At 46.4% G+C, this 21,498-nt stretch overlaps 1 protein-coding gene across 2 annotated transcripts in view; it reads right to left on the bottom strand.

Moving 5' to 3' along the window:
• RNF149 (ring finger protein 149) overlaps nucleotides 1–11,716 on the bottom strand; it is an 89,054-nt gene extending 77,338 nt beyond the window's left edge. The window contains exon 1 of one of the 2 annotated variants that reach the window (XM_073664776.1): nucleotides 10,890–11,716. In XM_073664776.1, coding sequence (XP_073520877.1) covers nucleotides 10,890–11,319 — 430 coding nt within the window. In that variant the 5' untranslated portion in view covers nucleotides 11,320–11,716. The remainder of the gene's footprint in view (nucleotides 1–10,889) is intronic. The other variant, XM_073664777.1, reaches the window with a different exon arrangement.
• Between the last annotated feature and the right edge of the window lie 9,782 nt (nucleotides 11,717–21,498).

Raw genomic sequence — 21,498 nt, 5'->3', positions numbered from 1 at the left:
TGGATGATGACATGAACCACAGATGTTAATATAAAAATAACCCCTATACTTCTGACAGGGACTTAACAAAATCACAGCCAAGAGAGACTCTTCAGAACAGCAACCGCAAAGGCAACATGGCTCCATCAAGAGGGCACAGATTTGACTCTACAAGATGTCACCTTAGGGGACCACGGCCAAGCTGGAAGAACACAGATCTGCTCCATTGACCATCACTGGAACCCAGGGATATGTTTGGGGAAACCAAGTTGGGACCCTTCGGTCACCTGCAACCCATGAATATATTTGGGATAGCCAAGTTGGGACCCTCCGGTCACCTGGTCACGTACCTCAATGGACTGTCAGCTTCTAAGATTGTCGTTAATTCCTCACTGTGGGTGCCTGCCAAAAACAGGTCTTTTAATGTTGCAGTTGGTAAGCATAAATCTACCCACACTGCTGCAGTTATGTGTTCTTTTACATCCAAAAACAATAAAAAGCGAATATTGGGAGGCAACTTGATTTACATTTAAAGAAAATGTGATGTTCCTGTCTGCATCCATGAATTCAGGTCAGGACACTTATCAGTCCCCAGATGTTTCCTTGTTGTGTCTCCATTGTTCTCACACACAAACAGCTTTGTCTGCTCCCTCTCCAAGGACAAACACCTTCTACAAAACAACAATACTAAATGATATCATCTGGCGAAGACCAGCCAACACACACATAAAACCGAAGTAACAGTGCAATATTCTACGTAAAAAGCCACGCAAACCCTACTGGCACAACCTTACTGTCAAGCCATGGACATCAGACGACCATCTCTCAGCTTGTACATAAACTTGGGGAGGGAGAATTACTAAACTACATTTATTATGTATTCTCATATATACTAAACTTGCCATACACAGAAAGGAAAAGTTGGCTGAACACAACATGCCAATATCAAGGATATCAATCAACAATCTGATGTGCATGGGGCTGTTGGCTACAGATTGTCTTTATTGACTGGAGACTACTGAGCATTTTATGAGTTAGGATAGGGTAGGGTGAAACATTTCCAACGATTCACATGTCTCCAGTGCAGAGTCGAATGCAAGTAGTCTTTTATTCACATGCAAATTAGCGCCAAGTGTATTGGTGGGTATATTAGTGCACTTGCAGTCCTCTGCTACTCTTCGCTTCTCCCAGCTGGCACCGTCCGCCACGTCCTGATTGCCGCTGGAGAGCAGAGGTGACATCATGCAACAGAGTCTCTGTTTCCACTGTCAATCAGAAAGCGGGTGATGGAGGTAAGCAAAGTCTGAGGACTGCAAGTGCGCAATTGAACAAAAGACTAATTTTCTGTCTGACACATCATTGGATGACAATGAATTAGTTATTGTTGGAGAGGTTTAACCCCTCCCCATTCTGCTCTGGCTCTGGCTCCTCGGTGAAAGTTTTCCTGACAGATTCTCTGTAAATCATGTTAGGCGGGTTCACTGGAGCAGCAGCTAGAGGGAGAAAATGAGGTTATATTCTCCATTAAGCTGCTGGCTTCCATTCACTGCGGTGGAGCAGGGAGAGATTACAGTCATGGCTCACTATAAAAAGCCACACTTCCGGTAAGCCTGCCATACATGATTTAAAGGGGTTTTCCCATGCACAAAGTTAATTTTAATCAATAGATCTTGTAATAAACATAAGGATAAAGGCCAAACCAGAATCTCAGTTTGCAGACATGGTGCTTCGGGCATGCATGGCGTACAGGTCTCTTCACTCTGACATGCCAGGCCTGGCTTGTCACTCACCACAAGGAGAACCGTTACCCCTTAGATCTAAGATTATCTCAGCACAGGTACATTTTTTTTTTAAACACATCCAGTTGTGGAACTTATTTTTATTTCAAGATATAGTAATTAAAATGTACCTTAGTTTTTGGGAAAACTCTTTTAAACGCTATTTATTTGCAGATCACAATTGTATCTGCACGTAAATAGCATTTTTTGGAAGTTACAAGCTCTGTTTAAACCCTTATTGGTCGACGTGCTATCAGTTTTAACAACACAACTGTTCTGCGAATGTGCCCTTAATTGCATTTCCAAGTCATCATAATGGAGACAAGTTCCTTGACATAAACATTCTATTAACAGCCATGAATGGCACAGCTCATGATCCAACTTTATATGAGCCATTCCAAGGTCAAACTAAATACGATGGATCTAATCCTCGACTATTCCGTCAGGAATCCACTCAAAAAAATGAACATATTACTTCTTCTCATGCATATTTTTTTTTTCCATAACACGGGCAAAAACCATTGCAGATTTAGTTTTAAAAAAATGTGAATGGGATACATACACCCCATTCATCTGCAGATGGAGCAGAATGTTAGAGGATAAGACGAGGAGTTTAGCAATGAAATGATCACCTAAATCCTTATCAAAGCCTTAATGGTGTTCTTCGACAGTATTATTGCACAGCAAGTCTATTGGAAAACAGCACTCTACATTGTAAACATGTACATTAAATATTAAAGAACTGAAGGAATTCCTGGAACTAAGTTGAAGGTGTACTTCAGCCAGTAGCATTTACCACCACTCCTCTATATACCGTAGGTGATAAATGCTAGATCGATGGAAATTCCCACCAATCTCCAGAACACAGCGCTCTCGGCTGCTTTTTAGTCCTACAGACGATGACTGGAGAGGCAGGGTTCATTATGATCCTTCACTCCATTCAATCCTAGCGGCTAAGGAAAAAAGGAAACCAAGATTCACTGTTCTCATGATCAAAGAGGGTCTCAGTGAAATCCTTCAGGCTGGAATACACCTTTAGGCTATGTTCACACATGTTGGGTTTTTTCAGCGTCACACATCTGCAGCAAAACCCAACTCTGGCAGGAAATCAGCTGCGTCAAAAACGCAGGTTTTGCTGCGGTTTTTTTCAGTGTTTTTTTCACAGTCCTTCTATCTCTATTTAAGCATGTACATAAAGTTCTGTGAAAAAAAAAATCATTCCGGTTTTGTCATAGTGGGGGAGGTGAATTGTTCAGGAATAATTTAGACCCTGGCAGGGCATTGAGTTTGTATGACAATATTTACTTTCACACTATGGTCTGCCATTCAGTTGCACAGGCATTGTTCAATTTCACACCTCACTGGGCCACAGGTATTGTTCAATCTCAAGCGTAGCTCAGCCAATGTATACACTCCTAATACAAACTACCATCTCAGTGACCAAGACAAGATGGTAAAATCACAAAAATAAATGAGTTTCACATACAGCTGTACTGGCTTATTTTCACTAAAAACGCAGCAAAACCTGATAGCTATGTTCACACATCATGGTTTTTTCAGCGTTTTTTAACTACCAATTACTTTTAATGGGTGAAAAACGCTGAAAAAATGCTGAAAGAAGTGACATGCTCTATTTTTCAAAAACCCAACCAAGGCACAAAATATGCGAAAAAAAAAAGATGTGTGAACAGAGAATTTTGCTGGTACTGCTAAACGCAGCGGAAAATGTGCATAAAAATGTGCAGCAAAAAATGCTGAAAAACCCAACATGTGGGAACATAGCCTTAATATTTTTCTTCTGCCATTTTTCATTACTTGAAATTCTCACTTATGAAGCTCTTGAATTTCCACCTATTATATTGGAGGACTGAATCTTGACGTGGTACTATTGATTACTTTACCAATTTTCTGAAATGTATCAACCAAATTACTTATCTTGGGTTTTTAACAGTACAGTAAAGGCCCCGTCACACTTAGCGACGCTGCAACGATCCCGACAACGATACGACCTGTCAGGGATCGTTGCTGCGTCGCTATGTGGTCGCTGGTGAGCTGTCAAACAGGCAGGCTCACCAACGATCAGGGGAGCAGCGACATCGTGGAAAGAATCTTTCCACGATGTCCTGCTCCTGGTTGCCAGCCTGCTGAAGCAAGAGCAGGCTGGTAACCATGGTAAACATAGGGTTACTAGGGGCACACGCGCTCCTAGTAACCCGTTGTTTATCATGGTTACCACTCTGCTACAGTGAGCGGGAGGTTACCGCTCACTTTAGCAGGCTCGTAACCATGATAAACAACGGGTTACTAGGAGCGCGTGTGCCACTAGTAACCCGATGTTTATCATGGTTACCAGCCTGATCGCTGCTCCCGCTGGTCACACACAGCGATGTGTGCTGACCAGCGGGAGGGCAAAGACCAAAAAATGGTCCAGGACACTTTGCAGCGATCAGCGACCTCACAGCAGGGGCCTGATCGCTGCAAAGTGTCACACATAGCGACATCGCTGGTGAGGTCGCTGTTGCGTCACCAAAACCGTGACACAGCAGCGATCTCGCTATGTGAGACGGGGGCTTAAGGTAAACCAGAACATTTTAGCTTCCCTATGTACCTTGTTCTTCAAGCTGCCTGTTATTAGGCTAAGTGCACATGATGCAGAAATGCTCCGGATTTTTCCTGAGCGTTTCTGCATCTCCCCGGCAGAAAAAACGCATGCGCGTTGTACATGCATTTTTGCTGCCAGGGACAAGTGGATGTGAAGCGTTTTTCACATGCGATTTCGCATGCGGGTTGTCAAGCGCTTTCCAAGCGATCTTAGCATCACTTGGAAAGTGCTTGACAACTTGGTCACACTATATAAATCCATGCAAACGGCATGGATTTATATAGTGTGACTGTAAAAGAATGGTAAAAAATAAATATTATACTTGCCTTCCGATGGCCCCCGGTCTGCTTATCCGATGCGTCCGGTCTTCCTGGTGTCTCGCGGTTGTGTAAAAGGACCTGCCATGACGTCGAGTGACCCGTCACATGACTAAATGACGTCATGGCAGGTCCTTTTAGACCATCGCGAGCTGCCGGGAAGCCAGGAAGGATCGTAATGGAGACCGGGGGCCATCAGAAGGTAAGTATAATGTATATTTCTTATTTTAATTATTTTCTTTTTACAGGTACTATGGTACCCGGGTCTGGAGGAGAGTCTCCTCTTCTCCAGACCCGGGTACCATCCGCACATTGAATCGCTTAATATCCGCATGTGCAAATGTAGTGATGTGGATATTATGCAATGCAAGTCAATGGCGGCGAAAATGCTGCGATTACGCAAAATAACTGGTAGTGCTGCGGATTTTTCCGCAATGATAATCCGCAGTGGAAATTTCCGCAGCATGTGCACAGCACATGCTGATTATCATTGGGGAACATGGCAAACCTTCTACCAAGCGTTTTTTAAGCGTTTCTGCAGCGGAATTGTCGCCGCGGAAACGCCTAAAAAATGCATAGTGGGCACACAGCCTTAGAGGAACTCAACGATCTGAAGGATCGGTCATTCCTTTTGTTCTGGGTGAGATAAGCCGACAGAGGAGGAGTCTGGCAGTGACTCTATTAGAGCCTCGGCATAGCGAGCGCTCCTGTGTATGAAGGAGTCAGGAGAGATAGCGATTGGCACAACCATCATCTGTTCTACAGCTATCTATGGTGCAAGATGAGGCTTTACTGACAGGGTCTACCAACCTAAGTCTTATATGTTACTCTCAGGTCATCGGAATCCAAAAATGTGCTTATGTGGCGAAACTGATGAATAATTATGGCAACACCGCATGAGAATATTTCTAACAGATGCTTTATTCAAGCCCTAAAGACAAATGCATGCTCTATTATGGAGCTAAGGAAAAATTGTACCTAGATTTAGGTCACCTTAAAGATGGTGAATCAAAACAAAGGTTGTCCATAAACAATTGACAAAATCTGGGGAGGCCTGAAGTTAAATCAAACGTCTATGTATCTAATATCACCACCATTTTATTGTCATTTTTACATCCATTTTTAAAGTTGAAATGTGAAGAACTAGATAGATAGGCAATTGCCTTTAAATAAGAAGTCAGAGCAAACAAAGGTATTTTAGGAAATTGTTAGGGCTCCAATGGGATGGAATAAATACTACAATATTTAGCATGAGACTAAAAAAAAAAAAACCTTGTGCACAAGCCGTGCAGAATATTCTCAGTACTATATGATATATGCTGTGGGGGATCTGCAGCATGTCAATTTATGATGGGGATGTTACTGCTGCAAAGCACAAGGGGAAATCTGTGCACTACTTTTATACTGATGACCTATGCATAGAGATCGGGGCCAATATCAGATCGGTGGGGGTCCGACCCCTGGCACAACCATCAACCAGCTATGGTGGTCTCGGCATGTAAACAGTAAGGAACGGTGGAGTTTATTCTGTTCACGGTTTTCATTCGGACCCCACCCAGAGGTGATAACAGCTGATTTTGGGTGAAATCAATGTTGGGTGTTGGACCCCACCAATCTGATATTGATGTCTTGGGCATGGGTCATCAATGTGAAAGTAGTGGATGATGGTCCATTTACCGTAGATGACTTTGCAGCGTTAAACAACCGTCAATCGATAATGATTTACTGATCGGCGGTCATTTATTAGGCTGTTTACAAAGGCAGACCAGAACTATCTGTAACATCACTCAGGCACATAGGCTGCCATTGTTCTCGGCAGCACAGGTCCTGTATACACAGAACAACATGCTGCTGAGACCCATGATCTTTTGTGAAAACCAAAAGATCATTTCATCCGATGAACAAGCGGTTTGCTCGTTGGTCGACCTGTTTAGACTGCGTGAATATCGTGACGCCAGCATTCCAGTAAAAACACTCGTTCACAATAATCATGCAGTGTAAATGACCCTTTACCCATTTAACCCCATCATTTTCCCAATGAGATCCAGTGATTTTTTTTTCTTTTTTAGGTTCATAGAAGTATATTCTCGGTTATGAATTTCATCATGTCTTGTTCTATCATTGCTGTCTGAAAGCAGCCTTCTAGTTTATTCACTCAAGTACATTTGTGCTCTACTTAGGATCGATTTTGTGCAAAAAAAAAAAAAACCTGATAAAACCTCATTACAGTGAAGTAATAAATCCTAGCTTCTCTGTACAACATCACAAGCACTCAGAATTACAGTAGTCGTCTATGGGTGCTGTAATATGGATAAGTAAAATGGCCATGTGCATTAGGGCCTTAAGCTGTCTCTACACAGCAGATTAATCTGGGCAGATCCTGCCAATCTACTGGGCATGGAGGTCTACCAACTGTCCATCAATGGCAGATGTTGAGCGAAAGAAGGATCAGTCACGCTAAACTGGGAAAGATGATTTAAACATATTTGTCACTTTTATTGCCCTGAAGGAAATAATATGTAAAAATATTTATAAATACTGAAAACATGTTTAATCAGCCCATATATATTATGGGGTCTTACATTTATACTCAAATCCTCCTGTCCTACGTGGATAACCCTGGGTTGCAAAGCCAACCATATCACACAGGGGGACTAGGGACCTCATTCAATAGTAATGTGTCCAGCCATACAATATGCCACGCAAAGCATTTACAATGAGACAAGAGTCCCAGCAACAATTGTCACTGTATAAATCAATGAAAACATTGGAGAAAGCAAGGGTATGTTCACACATTCAGTTTTCCAGCACGCTTCTGCAGCGTTTTACTGTCCTAGCAAAGTGAATGAGATCTCCGCATTCTCAATCACATGCTGCTTATTCTTTCCTTACAGATCTGAAGCAGTTTCATATCTGCAGCAAGTCAATTCTTTCAGCGTTTGTGCAGCATTTTTTATGCATTCAAATGAATGGAGACAAACACTTATTGAAAATGCAAGCAAAAACCGCGTCACATACGGGCGTATTTTACACAACGCTTTTCCTGCCAAGAGAAGATTTTTGGTGCAGAAATTTCTACTGCAAAATACTCAACATGTGCCGTAGAATTTTTACTTGCAAATTCCAGGTGGAAAATACGCAGCATATTCGCATGATAGGAACATACCCTAAAGGGGTTGTCCAACCTCACTAAGGAGTAATATGAATTGCCAATATTTCCCCGGTTCCCACTAATTTCTATCCTACCGGATTCGGCAATGACATTTTGCTAACAATTAAGTGCATGCTCTGACCAGTGATTGGCTGCAGCAGTCCCATGTTGTGCCATCACATCATTGCAGGAGTCGGGGGAAAACCAGAAAAGCTTCATGGGATCAGAAAAGTGAGTATTCAATCCTGATGTTTACACTTGTATAAAACATCTGTATCATCTGAAAGGGCAGTCTGCAATTGCTCTGAGATGGCGCCGGGCCTAACTCGCTTAGCTAATACCTGCCCGTCAGTTATTTGGCCAATAGGAAAAAATGAAATAGTCCTGATAAATAAAATTAAGAAGCCGTTACCCACCAACTAACCCAGTACCACAGCTCCAGTGGATCCTACTGGTCTATGGTTGCATTCTCCTGTCTACCCATCTGACCGCTTCAGCCAATCACTGGCCTCAGCAGCTGGCATTTTTCAGCTAAAAGAAGTGACCTGACCGTTTTTCTGACATATTAATTCCATGTATAACATACTAGATGGATTCAAAAGGGCTGGTAGATTGACACAAAAGACAACAAGAAAGACATCAGAACAGATGCTTCAGGTCAGTCACCACCAGCGTCTAAAAGATGTGGTGTAGACATACCCTAACAGTACGGAAGGCAAGGGTTACATCTACAGTCATGGCCAAAAGTTTTGAGAATGACACCAAAATTATATTTTCACATGATCTGCTGGCCTCTGGTTTTTATTAGTGTTTGTCTGATGTTTATATCACATACAGAAATATAATTGCAATCATATTATGAGTATCAATAGGTTATATTGACAGTTAGAATGAGTTAATGCAGCAAGTCAATATTTGCAGTGTTGTCCCTTCTTCTTCAAGACCTCTGTAATTCTCCCTGGCATGCTCTCAATCAACTTTTGGACCAAATCCTGACTGATAGCAGTCCATTCTTGCATAATCAATGCTTGCATTTTGCCAGAATTTGTTGGTTTTTGTTTGTCCACCCGTCTCTTGATGATTGACCACAAGTTCTCAATGGGATTAAGATCTGGGGAGTTTCCAGGCCATGGACCCAAAATCTCTATGTTTTGTTCCATGAGCCATTTAGTTATCACCTTTGCTTTATGGCAAGGTGCTCCATCATGCTGGAAAAGGCATTGTTGGGCGCCAAACTGCTCTTGGACGGTTGGGAGAAGTTGCTCTTGGAGGACATTCTGGTACCATTCTTTATTCATGGCTGTGTTTTTAGGCAAGACTGTGAGTGAGCTGATTCCCTTGGCTGAGAAGCAACCCCACACATGAATGGTTTCAGGATGCTTTACAGTTGGCATGAGACAAGACTGGTGGTAGCGCTCACCTCTTCTTCTCCGAATAAGCTGTTTTCCAGATGTCCCAAACAATCGAAAAGGGGATTCATCAGAGAAAATGACTTTGCCCCAGTCCTCAGCAGTCCACTCCCTGTACCTTTTGCAGAATATCAGTCGGTCCCTGATGTTTTTTCTGGAGAGAAGTGGCTTCTTTGCTGCCCTCCTTGAAACCAGCCCTTGCTCAATGAGTCTCCGCCTCACAGTGCGTGCAGAAGCACTCACACCAGCCAGCTGCCATTCCTGAGCAAGCTCGGCACTGCTGGTAGTCCGATCCCGCAGCTAAAACAGTTTTAAGATACAGTCCTGGGGCTTGCTGGTCTTTCTTGGGCGCCCTGGAGCCTTTTTGACAACAATGGAATCTCTCTCCTTGAAGTTCTTGATGATGCGATAGATGGTTGACTGAGGTGCAATCTTTGTAGCTGCGATACTCTTCCCTGTTAGGCCATTTTTGTGCAGTGCAATGATGGCTGCACGTGTTTCTTTAGAGATAACCATGGCTAACTGAAGAGAAACAATGATACCAAGAACCAGCCTCATTTTAAAGTGTCCAGTGATGTCATTCTTACTTAATCATGACTGATTGATCGCCAGCCCTGTCCTCATCAACACCCACACCTGTGTTAATCGATCAATCACAAAAACGATGTTAGCTGCTCCTTTTAAGGCAGGACTGCAATGATGTTGAAATGTGTTTTGGGGGTTAAAGTTCATTTTCTGGGCAAATATTGACTTTGCAAGTACAGTAATTGCTGTTAAGCTGATCACTCTTTGACATTCAGGAGTATATGCAAATTGCCATTACAAAAAATGAAGCAGTAAACTTTGGAAAAATTACTATTTGTCTCATTCTCAATACTTTTGGCCATGACTGTACATCTAACCACTGACTGTTCTGAAAAGTTATAACAACTATCTGAAGAATATTTAGACCAGATAAATCTTACAGTAGATCATAATGGTGACCCCATAATGTATATATTGCAGGTGACGTCATAGGTGAGGTGTAAGGGGGCACCACTATATACAGTACATGTTGTAGGTGACATCACAGGTGTAGTGGGCACCACTACATACAGTAGACGTCGTGGGTGACAGCACAGGTGTAGTGGGCACCATTATGTACAGTAGACGTTGTGGGTGACATCACAGGTGTAGTGGGCACCACTATATACAGTACATGTTGTAGGTGACATCACAGGTGTAGTGGGCACCACTACATACAGTAGACGTCGTGGGTGACAGCACAGGTGTAGTGGGCACCATTATGTACAGTAGACGTTGTGGGTGACATCACAGGTGTAGTGGGCACCACTATATACAGTACATGTTGTAGGTGACATCACAGGTGTAGTGGGCACCACTACATACAGTAGACGTCGTGGGTGACAGCACAGGTGTAGTGGGCACCATTATGTACAGTAGACGTCGTGGGTGTCAGCACAGGTGTAGTGGGCACCACTATGTACAGTAGACGTCGTGGGTGTCAGCACAGGTGTAGTGGGCACCACTATATACAGTAGATGTCGTGAGTACCACTATATACAATGACACAGATCACACTCAGTGCTACTTTCAGGAAACACTCAATCAGCACCCATGACATGTGATAGCAGAGGGCATACTGCCACTTACCTAAATGTGCCATAGGAACTGTGCCATTCCCGTTCTTGGCCTCATTGTAGATGACAACAGCTGATGCCTTCCTGCGGGCAGCGTTCACCACCTTGTCTTTGAATGTGCAGCCTCCTCTCGCCACCAGGGCTATCCACGGCTCTCCCTCCTCCATGGCCCTGGCACTCATGCCAGGCACAGTGTACTGGGTGTCAGGGTGACAGCCCTCCAGCTGCCCGGGATCCCGGGGGAAGCCTACGAAGCCCTGGACGCTCTCCTTGGGGGAGCTGTCCCCGTAGCGGCCGCTCTCGGTGGTGCCCAGCACGGTGCTGTTGCTCAGGGGCTCCGTGTACTCCGTGCGCACCAGGGCTGTGAACCACTCCATGGAGCGGCTGGAGGAGCCGGGGCACAGGGCGCACAGCAGGGAGAGCGCACACAGCCAGCTCAGCATCTTCTCCTGTGCCCCTGCCACTCAGCACCTGGGAACAGCACAGCAGGGCATGGACCCTTCTACTCTAGTCACTGCTGCCGGGTTGGCATGGGCAGAACAGGGCACCTGCCGTGCGGATCTCACTGCGCCGTATCCCGGTACAGGCTGCTCCTTGTGACAGTGTTGTGATCAGTCAGTACAAGTCTCCCCTCCTCCTGCTGATTGCTTCCCCTCCAGCCATGACTCCTCCCTTTCCTCTTCCCTGGTGCCAGGCTGCGCGCTGCCCGGCTTCTCCATAAGGTGGCATCTGTCCGATGTAATCCTGCGGACTCAGGCAGGGAGCTCAGGAGGGGGGCTGTGGTGGCCACTGCCGGGCTTGTAGGCTGGGGGCAGCTAGCCCTGGAGCTGTGTGGTCTCCTCTCTAGGAGGGGGCATGTGCCAACATGCTGCCCCTGCAGTCAGTGAAAGGTGCCGCCCAGGAGGCATTTCTCACCTCCTCCCTTTAAGGGCCCAGGCTTATATCTAAAGAGGAACTGGTGGCAGTCCTGCCAGGCTGGCAAGGCTCTGTTTCACTCGTGCTAGTGAAAGGGGTCTCAGCCTGTCAGAGTTGTGAGCCAGTGTTGTGGCCATGTGGGCCACCCGCTCTCACTCGCCGTGCCTCCCTGTGCCCGTGTGGACAGGGGTTATCTGTGTAAAACTGTGCCAAGCTGACTTTTGTATCCCCAGGGGGTGCAGAACGTCACATTGGTGAAAGTGGGAAGACCATACCGCGTGACACCCAACATATTAGTGACGTCAGACGCTCTCACATATTGGTTGCAGCACGTAAGATCGAGACAATAGTGTGTGTGGGACCCATACCCCCAGATACTGAAGACTGCCAGCAGTAGCTTGTTGCAGGTGGAGTCGTAAGATCAGCTCAGCACTAGACAGTCCAGTGCAAATATTGTAAGGTGTGTGGGTATATCAGGTTGCAGCTCTGTGTCAGTGACCAAAGGTTGCAAGGATTGCCAGTGGCACCTGGGGCTGAGCTGAGGCGTTGGCCAATGCTACTGACGTTTGGAGGAGGTGGAATGCAATGTTGTTCAAGACGAGGGAGAGCCCATTCAAGGCTCCCCAAAAAAGCCAGTGGACAGCTCCGCAGTGGGCCGCTCACCACCTGCCTGTCCCCCCAGCCAGACAGGCTTGGATGCCCTACTGCAAGCTGTGCTGGCCAATCTCCATGCTGGGGATCAGACCACCTATGAGCAGAAGTGTATCTAGGTTTTTCAGCACCCGGGCAGGAATTCAGTTTGGCGACCCCCCCCACCAAGCGGTTTGTGGCCACTCATACATGCGATTTGCACAATTACAGTCATGTGCCGGCGAGCTGCTCTTCCTAATTCTCTCAATGTTCAGTGAAAAACTGAGAAAAGCAGGAAGAAAAGCTAGTTGTAACGTCTTTAACACTTTTTGGGGCTGCTCCGGTCCTGCGGCGCCATCCTGTGTCAGTAGCTTCTGACTACCCGAAAGTCAGAAGCTACATCACAAGCTCTAAATGCAAGTCTAAGTGTGCAATTCGCATATGAGTGAAGTGGCCATGTTATAACTTCTAGAACCAGCAAGCAGAGATGAGTCCTGATAGTAAGTATATTACACGCTGTTAGGATTGGCTGCTACAGGGCTTAATTTTATAATGGAAGGGCTCGTCTAGGTTTGATTTGAAAGTCTGCTGTCATTCTACATGACTGCAGGCTTCTGAATTTTCACAGCGCATGCACTGCGCACTTTTAGACTTCTCCCTTGCCGGTGGCAAGAGCGGACGGTCATGTGAGCACAAGTATGCGATTTGTGCAGTGCCCGCTGTGAGAATTCAGAAGACTAAAGTCATATAGAATGACTACAGGTTCATCACAAACTTGTACAACTCCTTTAACATAGCCATGTATCACGCAATCTTACAAGTTATGGATTGTTACATGTTTACAGGATTAGAAGTACTGTAATAGCAGCACAATAATCCATCACCAGAACCACCAGCAGTACAGAAATACATCACTAGAACCCCCAGCAGTACAGGAACACAGCATCACAACAGTCATCTGTACAAAAATACATAACCAGAGCCACTAGCAGTACAAAAATTCATCATCAGAACCACCAGCAGTACATAAATTCATCATCAGAACCACCAGCAGTACATTCATTCATCATCAGAACCACCAGCGGTACAGGAATGCATTACAAGAACCACTATCAGTACAGAAATACATCCGTATAACTCCATCAGTACCGAAACACAGCATTAAAACCCTAATTTGTACAGGAATGCATCACAAGAACCACTATCAGTACAGGAATACATCACCAGGACCGCCATCAGTACATGAATACATCACTCGGACCACCATCAGTACATGTATTTAGCAACAGAACCACCATCAGTACATGGTACATCAATTGTAATATCACGTCAGACCCATATACAGTACAGACCAAAAGTTTGGACACACCTTCTCATTTAAAGATTTTTCTGTATTTTCATGACTATGAAAATTGTACATTCACACTGAAGGCATCAAAACTATGAATTAACACATGTGGAATTATATGCTTAACAAAAAAGTGTGACACAACTGAAAATATGTCTTATATTCTTGGTTTTTCAAAGTAGCCACCTTTTGCTTTGATGACTGCTTTGCACACTCTTGGCATTCTCTTGATGATCTTCAAGAGGTAGTCACCGGAAATGGTTTTCACTTCACAGGTGTGCCCTGTGAGGTTTAATAAGTGGGATTTCTTGCCTTATAAATGGGGTTGGGACCATCAGTTGTGTTGTGCAGAAGTCAGGTGGATACACAGCTGATAGTCCTACTGAATAGACTGTTATAATTTGTATTATGGCAAGAAAAAAGCAGCTAAGTAAAGAAAAACGAGTGGCCATCATTACTTTAAGAAATGAAGGTCGGTCAGTCAGTCCCAAAAATTGGGCAAACTTTGAAAGTGTCCCCAAGTGCAGCTGGAAAAACCATCAAGTGCTACAAAGAGACTGGCTCACATGAGGACCGCCCCAGGAAAGGAAGACCAAGAGTCACCTCTGCTTCTGAGGATAAGTTTATCCGAGTCACCAGCCTCAGAAATTGCAGGTTAACAGCATCTCAGATTAGAGACCAGGTCAATGCCACACAGAATTCTAGCAGCAGACACATCTCTACAACAACTGTTAAGAGGAGACTTTGTGCAGCAGGCCTTCATGGTAAAATAGCTGCTAGAAAACCACTGCTAAGGACAGGCAACATGCAGAAGAGACTTGTTTGGGCTAAGGAACACAAGGAATGGACATTAGACCAGTGGAAATCTGTGCTTTGGTCTGATGAGTCCAAATTTGAGATCTTTGGTTCCAACCACCGTGTCTTTGTGCGACGCAGAAAAGGTGAACGGATGGACTCTACATGCCTGGTTCCCACCGTGAAGCATGGAGGAGGAGATGTGATGGTGTGGGGGTGCTTTGCTGGTGACACTGTTGGGGATTTATTCAAAATTTAAGGCATACTGAACCAGCATGGCTACCACAGCATCTTGCAGCATCATGCTATTCCATCCGGTTTGCGTTTAGTTGGACCATCATTTATTTTTCAACAGGACAATGACCCCAAACACACCTCCAGGCTGTGTAAGGGCTATTTGACCAAGAAGGAGAGTGATGAGATGCTACACCAGATGACCTGGCCTCCACAGTCACCAGACCTGAACCCCATTGAGATGGTTTGGGGTGAGCTGGACCGCAGAGTGAAGGTAAAAGGGCCAACAAGTGCTAAGCATCTGTGGGAACTCCTTCAAGATTGTTGGAAGACCATTTCCGGTGACTACCTCTTGGAGCTCATCAAGAGAATGCCAAGAGTGTGCAAAGCAGTCATCAAAGCAAAAGGTGGCTACTTTGAAGAACCTAGAATATAAGACATATTTTTAGTTGTTTCACACTTTTTTGTTAAGTATGTAATTCCACATGTGTTAATTCATAGTTTTGATGCCTTCAGTGTGAATGTACAATTTTCATAGTCATGAAAATACAGAAAAATCTTTAAATGAGAAGGTGTGTTCAAACTTTTGGTCTGTACTATACATTCGTATCGAACCTCCAACTTCCAGTATGTCCTTAACAATGGTAAGGAGATATTGTACTGAGAGTTGTTGCTATTAGTCATCATCAGACTGTGGACCATACAGGAACCACAGTATTGATGAGAATTAGTCAGTATCACAAAAAAAACATTTACATCCAGGTACTTTATAGGTGACATCTTCTCTAATTGAAGTCGTTCTCCTTCTTTTCTTCATCTTGTCCAGATGCCATGATGACTTTTCACAGCCACAGCTCGTCCCTCCAGGCGCCCCTTGAGAAAAGCTCATCTGCCAAATCGCGTGTCGGAGTTGCAGCGCTGGCGTATGGGCCCTTTTCTGCGGTCTCCAATTACTTCAGGTAATGGATATTTTCTGGCATTCATGTGGATACCTTTGTTAGGGTGACTGCTAGTTAGCATATCTTTGCTTATGTATAGTTCATATGAGGGTGACATATAAGATTAATTTGGTCTATGGTTATGATAGCATTGACTCTTATATATACTCTTTATTCTAAGTGATTGTTCGCCGTGTGCTGCTGTGTTTCCCACATGGATGTCTGTATGTGTGTCTTTTTCCACCCCATCTGTATGTTTTTTTACCAATAAAGTGTTTGTATTTTCATATCTTGGTTTTTGGTTTCATCTCTTGTTGGCTACTGCCTTCCCCCCTCTTCTACCCCCGATACAATAAATCTTCAGTGTCTTCAGATCCACTGGAGCACTTAACACCAATGTTGCTTGCTCCTCTGCAGTACCGGCGAGTGACATCAGCAGCGTGACCACATGACCTGATCATGTTGCTAATGTTGCCCTGACCCCTCTGTCTGGGCTTCAATTGTGCTTGCACCTGAAAGATGCAAGTACAATTGATCACTGGCAGTCGGCGTGCTGCACCTTCTCTGAGCAGCTGTCAGCTACAAAGCTGGCTCAGAGAACGGCCGACTCCACGTCCGGGGGGCGGCAAAATACTGCCGCCGGGAGACACCTCGGACTACAGCATCAGGCGGCCATACCAGCTGTGCCCGGGGCACATGTCCCGCCTGCCCCTCTGTAGATACACCTTTGCCTATGAGACCCTCATGGCAGAATTTCAGCGTGAGCGCGAGCACCAGCTACAAATGCACCAACAGCCCACCCCAGCCAGTCACGAGTCCCCTGAGATTCGGGTCCTGAAACTATGGGCAGATGACTTTCCCCTGCTGTACAAAGGAGGAGACTTGGACACCTTATTGCAGGCATTTGAAAAGATTTGTCATCAGTACCATTTGCCTGAGGACCAGAGGGTCCGTTTCTTAACCCTCAGGGGTAAGGTCCTGGAAATCTTTGGGTCCTTGCCCAGCGAGACCGCCCGTAGCTATGATGATATCAAGCAGGCGCTGGTCCAGAAGTACAACTTAACCCCTCAGATGAAGAAGCTCTGGGGTATGCCGCGGGGTCCTGCAGACAGCTGAGCCGATCACAGGCGGACCCTATTGAGAGCAGTCGACCAATGAACTACGGGATTGGAGCTCACCACCGTCCAGCAGCTGAAGATGCTCACCGTGACCGAGCCGTTTCTGTGGAACTGCCTGGAGGTTCCTCCACAACAGTGACACTTGCCGACGAATACTACAGCAACAGGACATCAGAGGCTAAGAAACCTGCCTGCTGAAGAGGGGGTAAGACGAACTGCCCTCTGTCCCTGCCCCAAAGCTCAAGGGGGCACCTGCACGTGGGGGAACTCCGACTGTACCATCTTTGCAAACAGCTTGGACACTTCAAGGGTCTGTCCCCGTCCCAGAAACCGTCAACTGTTTTGCATGCAGCTGGGAGTGGTGGGAAGTCCCTCAACAACTTTCAACCATCGCCATAGGCCAGGCCGTGGCCATGGAACTGCGGGACACCAGAGCTGAGATGACTCTTGTGCGGTCTGAACTGGTGTCTCCACAAGATTTGGTGCCCAGGAAAACTCTCACTGTCTCTGGGATTTTACGAGTCAAACCGGCACTGCTCATCATTAAGGTGTATTTGGACTGAGGCGCTGGGCAGGGAGTGTGGGAGGTTGGGGGTATCATCGAATGTTCCCGCAAATGTATCCCAGAATGTGGCCACTGAACCCCCAAGGTCTGATTCCCCAGACAGCAATGTAATGTCCAGACCCATTGTTGATGTTGTTAATGTGATTAACATGCATACTGATAGGGATGTGGTGGTCGGTGATGTAATGTTTCCCTTTCCTCACTGGGAGGAGGAGGTCAATCAAGTAAGTTGTATCCATGCCTTAGGGTGTCTCCAGCAAGCATGCTGGAACAATTTGTCCTCTGAGGTTGTCACTGAGGGTACAAACAGCTGCTGAGGGGAAGCATGCAATTGAGGGCAGGGCTGTCCCAGGAAAGGTAGGGCTCTCAGGTAAGGCCTCATTGCAGGGTTCCTTCCCAACTGGGAGGCCAGAGAGCTGGGTTAATCGGTCTGGTCTGGTGACTTGGTAAGAAGCTGAGGAGAAGCGGGAACTAGCTGCGGTTGCAGCGGCCATGGGAGCGCCAGGACCCCGGGGGGCCTGATGGCTTCCTCCCTTCCGACTAAGTGGTTGACGGGTCAGACAGAGGTCAGGAGACCAAAAAAACAAGCAATGTGAACTGAGGTCTAAGATGGTAGACATGCAAGAAATAGGAGCATGTTCACACTAGCAAAAAGAAGCAAAACCTACAAAAGACAAAAATATATCTCATACCCTACCATCATTATATATAAATGTAAAGCAAAGTTGCATAATAAATATAGGGTACTTAGTGAACTATTTTTGATCAAAAAAAGTATACAAGCCGTCCCACCAGCGGCAAGGTGACCCTAAATTGGGACGGTACCTATACTGTCTATATTAAAAACCTTACTGTATATCAAAGTTGAAGTAATGCATATAAAAGGGTAGACAAATAGGACCGGGTCCCAACTCCAGACCACCTAGGCCCGTGGTAAGCTACATATATACTAATCAGCTCAACAAAGGGGATGCCACACCCTTAAATTGCACAGAATGCAAACAAGACAAAAAAACAGGAGACCAGTCTCGGGGAACTGAAGGTGTGGCAGTCTCATCTATTTTGGCTACGTCCAGTCAGGGGTTTCAGGCCGCATTGGAAACTGACGACAGCCTGAAAGCTCTAAAGGAGCCGGGAACACCGCCAACCTCGGACCTCAAGCAGGTGGTCTAGGACTAAGGACAGCTTTACCAGGTAACGGTCCAGCAAGGTTCACCGGAGGCGTGGCCTAGGGACCAACAGTTAATGGTACCCTATACATTCAGGGCGGAGTTGTTGCGGATTGTACATGAGATTACGATGTTCGGACATCTAGGGTTCACTAAGAAAGGCCGGCCTAACATTTCTACTGGCCAAAGATGGGGGCCAATGTTGCTGCCTACTGCTATTCATGTGACACATGTCAGAGGGTGGGGAAGGGCGCCCCAAATCCCCACTGGTAACTCTGCCCAGTAGTGAAGAGCCTTTCAGGAGGGTGACTGTGAATCTAGGTGGATCGCTGTCCATTCCTAGCCGCTCTGAAAAACGCTTCGTACTGATGGTAGTGGCCTATGCCACCCGGTACCCGGAAGCGGTAGCCTTGTTAATTCGGGCCAACAAGATGGCCACCACCTTACTGGAGAATCTATCCCAAGTGAATTTTCCTCAGAAACTGCTCACCGACCAAGGGGACCTAGTTCATGTCACAGCTGATGGAGTCTCTTTGTAAGCAGATACAGGTGCAACATCCGGTGACCAGCGCATGCCACCATCAGTCTAACGGCCTATGCGAACGGTTCAGTGGCACCCTGAAGCAGATGCTTAAGATGTTGGTCGACTCCCATGGACGCGACTGGGAGCGGTACCTCCCACACCTGCTATTTGCCTACCGTGAGGTTGCACAGGCCTCAATGGTGGTTTTTCCCCTTTGAGCTGCTGTATGGGTGATGTGAGCAGGGGCCCCGGGCTCTGGTGAAAGAGGCCTGGGAAGGAGACTTAGCCACCCTTGGAGTGTCAGTCATCGAGTATATTGTGTGCTTCTGTGACAAAATGCAGGCCTTGACGCAGCTGGTGCACAATAATATGGCTCAAGCCCAGGTAGACCAGAAGCAATGGTACTACCAGAATGCTAGTGAGAGTACCTACCAGGTGAGTCAAAAGGACAAGCTTCAGGCAGACTGGGTGCACCAGCGGCTCAACGTTGTAACATACCTGGTCACCCTGCACCATGCCCGAGGAGGGCGGAAGGCCTTCCACGTGAACATGATGAAGGTGCATCATGAGCGAGAGGCCTGCGCCCTCCCTGTATGCAACCTGCCAGAAGAGGAAGAGGCAGAGACCCTCCTCTATATGCTCGGCTAGTGTGGGGTGGGTGGGTGGATCCATCGAGGATGTGGAGATTTGCAACCAATGGTCCCAGCTGTAGGCAACCCTACTCCCTTTATGGGAGTAACTCAGCAACAAGCCTGGAAGAACACCGGAGATCACTCCCCTATCTGGTGTTCAGCATATCAGGTATCCCTGGATGTGCAGCAGCACACGCGCCAGGAGATTCACGAGATGCTGAAGCTGAGGGTCACCAACAGCACTTTTGCCTCGCCCGTAGTCCTTGTCCCAAAGAAGGATCGGACAATCCGGTTCTGCGTGAACTACAGGGGGCTCAACGCTGTCACGGTCACTGATGCATACCAAATGCCATCGATGACCTGCTCCATCATGGATCTTAGCCAGGGATATTGGTAGATTCCCCTAACCCGCAAGTCATGGGAATGCTCTGCCTTTATCACCCCATTCAGACTGTACGAGTTCACTGTGATACCTTTTGCCATGAAGAATCAGCGGATGGTCAACATGCTGCTAAAGGGACTTGAAGGGTACGCGGCCACGTACCTGGACAACAGCGTCTTCAGTCCATTCTGCGAGGATCACCTAGAGCATCTGACACAGCTACTCAGGTGGATCCACCAGGTCGGCTTGACCATTAATCCGGAAAAGTGCCAGCTGGGCCTGAGCAAGGTCCACTACCTGGCACACCATGTAGGTCGGGAACTCTGAAAGAGGAGCCCAGGAAAGTGGAGGCCATTGTGTCATGGCCCACTCCCAGGACGAAGAAACAGGTGATGTCCTTCCTGGGCACCGCCAGGTACTATAGGAGGTTGGTTCCCCACTATAGTAGCCTGGCGAAGCCTCTGACGGACCTCACCAAGAAGAAGCCACCCTCTGCAGTCGATTGGACAAACGACTGCGAGGTGGCCTTCCGGGTGCAGAAGACCGCCATTTCCAGCTTCCCGATACTATAAGCAGCCGACTTCACACAGCCGTTTGTAGTACAGACCGACGCCAGTGACTTTGGCCTTGGTGCCATGCTCAGCCAGGTCAACTCTGCGGGCCAGGAACACTCCATTTTGTACCTGAGTCAGAAGCTCCTGCCGAGGGAGGTGGCCTACTCCACGATGGAAAAGGAGTGCCTAGCAGTGGTGTGGGCCCTGCAACATCTACAGCCTTTATTGTATGGGCGCCACTTCACCGTGTAGATGGACCACAACCTCCTCAGCTGGTTACACTACGTATCTGGAACAAATGAGAGGTTGCTAGGCTGAGCCTTGTGCGCCAGCAGTACCACTTTGTCATTTGCCACAGGAAGGGCCGTGACTGAGCTATGATTAGAACCGCCATAGGCTGATGGGTGGAGTGCTCAGTCAGAAGACCTGTGTATACAAATATCAAAGACTGATGCAAACAGGAAAACAGGTGCAAGCTAAGAGAGCTACTTCCATATGTAACTAACAAATTAGAGCTGCATTCTATAACACTATAGTATGCAATCATGGAATATATGAAATTGGAATTGCATTGCTGCTCTAGAAAATAGGTTAAAATGAAGATACTTTGCTTCCACCTGTTCACACTTGTTTTTCTGTTTGGAAGTGATGGTCAGTCTCTGATATTTGTATGCACAGGCTTTCTGACTGAGCACTCGAGCCATTAGCCTATAGCCGTTTTAATCACAGCTCGATCCTACCTACCCATATAATTGTAGGCTTTCAGCCCAGGAGAGCTATCATATTAGGTTAGGTTCCTAGCAAAGAAGGTCTCCTTCT

The sequence above is a fragment of the Phyllobates terribilis genome, unplaced genomic scaffold (genome assembly GCF_046119375.1).
Source record: "Phyllobates terribilis strain yellow unplaced genomic scaffold, ASM4611937v1 Scaffold_2__4_contigs__length_985480577, whole genome shotgun sequence".
In the NCBI taxonomy this organism is placed as follows: Eukaryota; Metazoa; Chordata; class Amphibia; order Anura; family Dendrobatidae; genus Phyllobates; species Phyllobates terribilis.
This window is presented reverse-complemented; position numbering and strand designations above follow the sequence as displayed.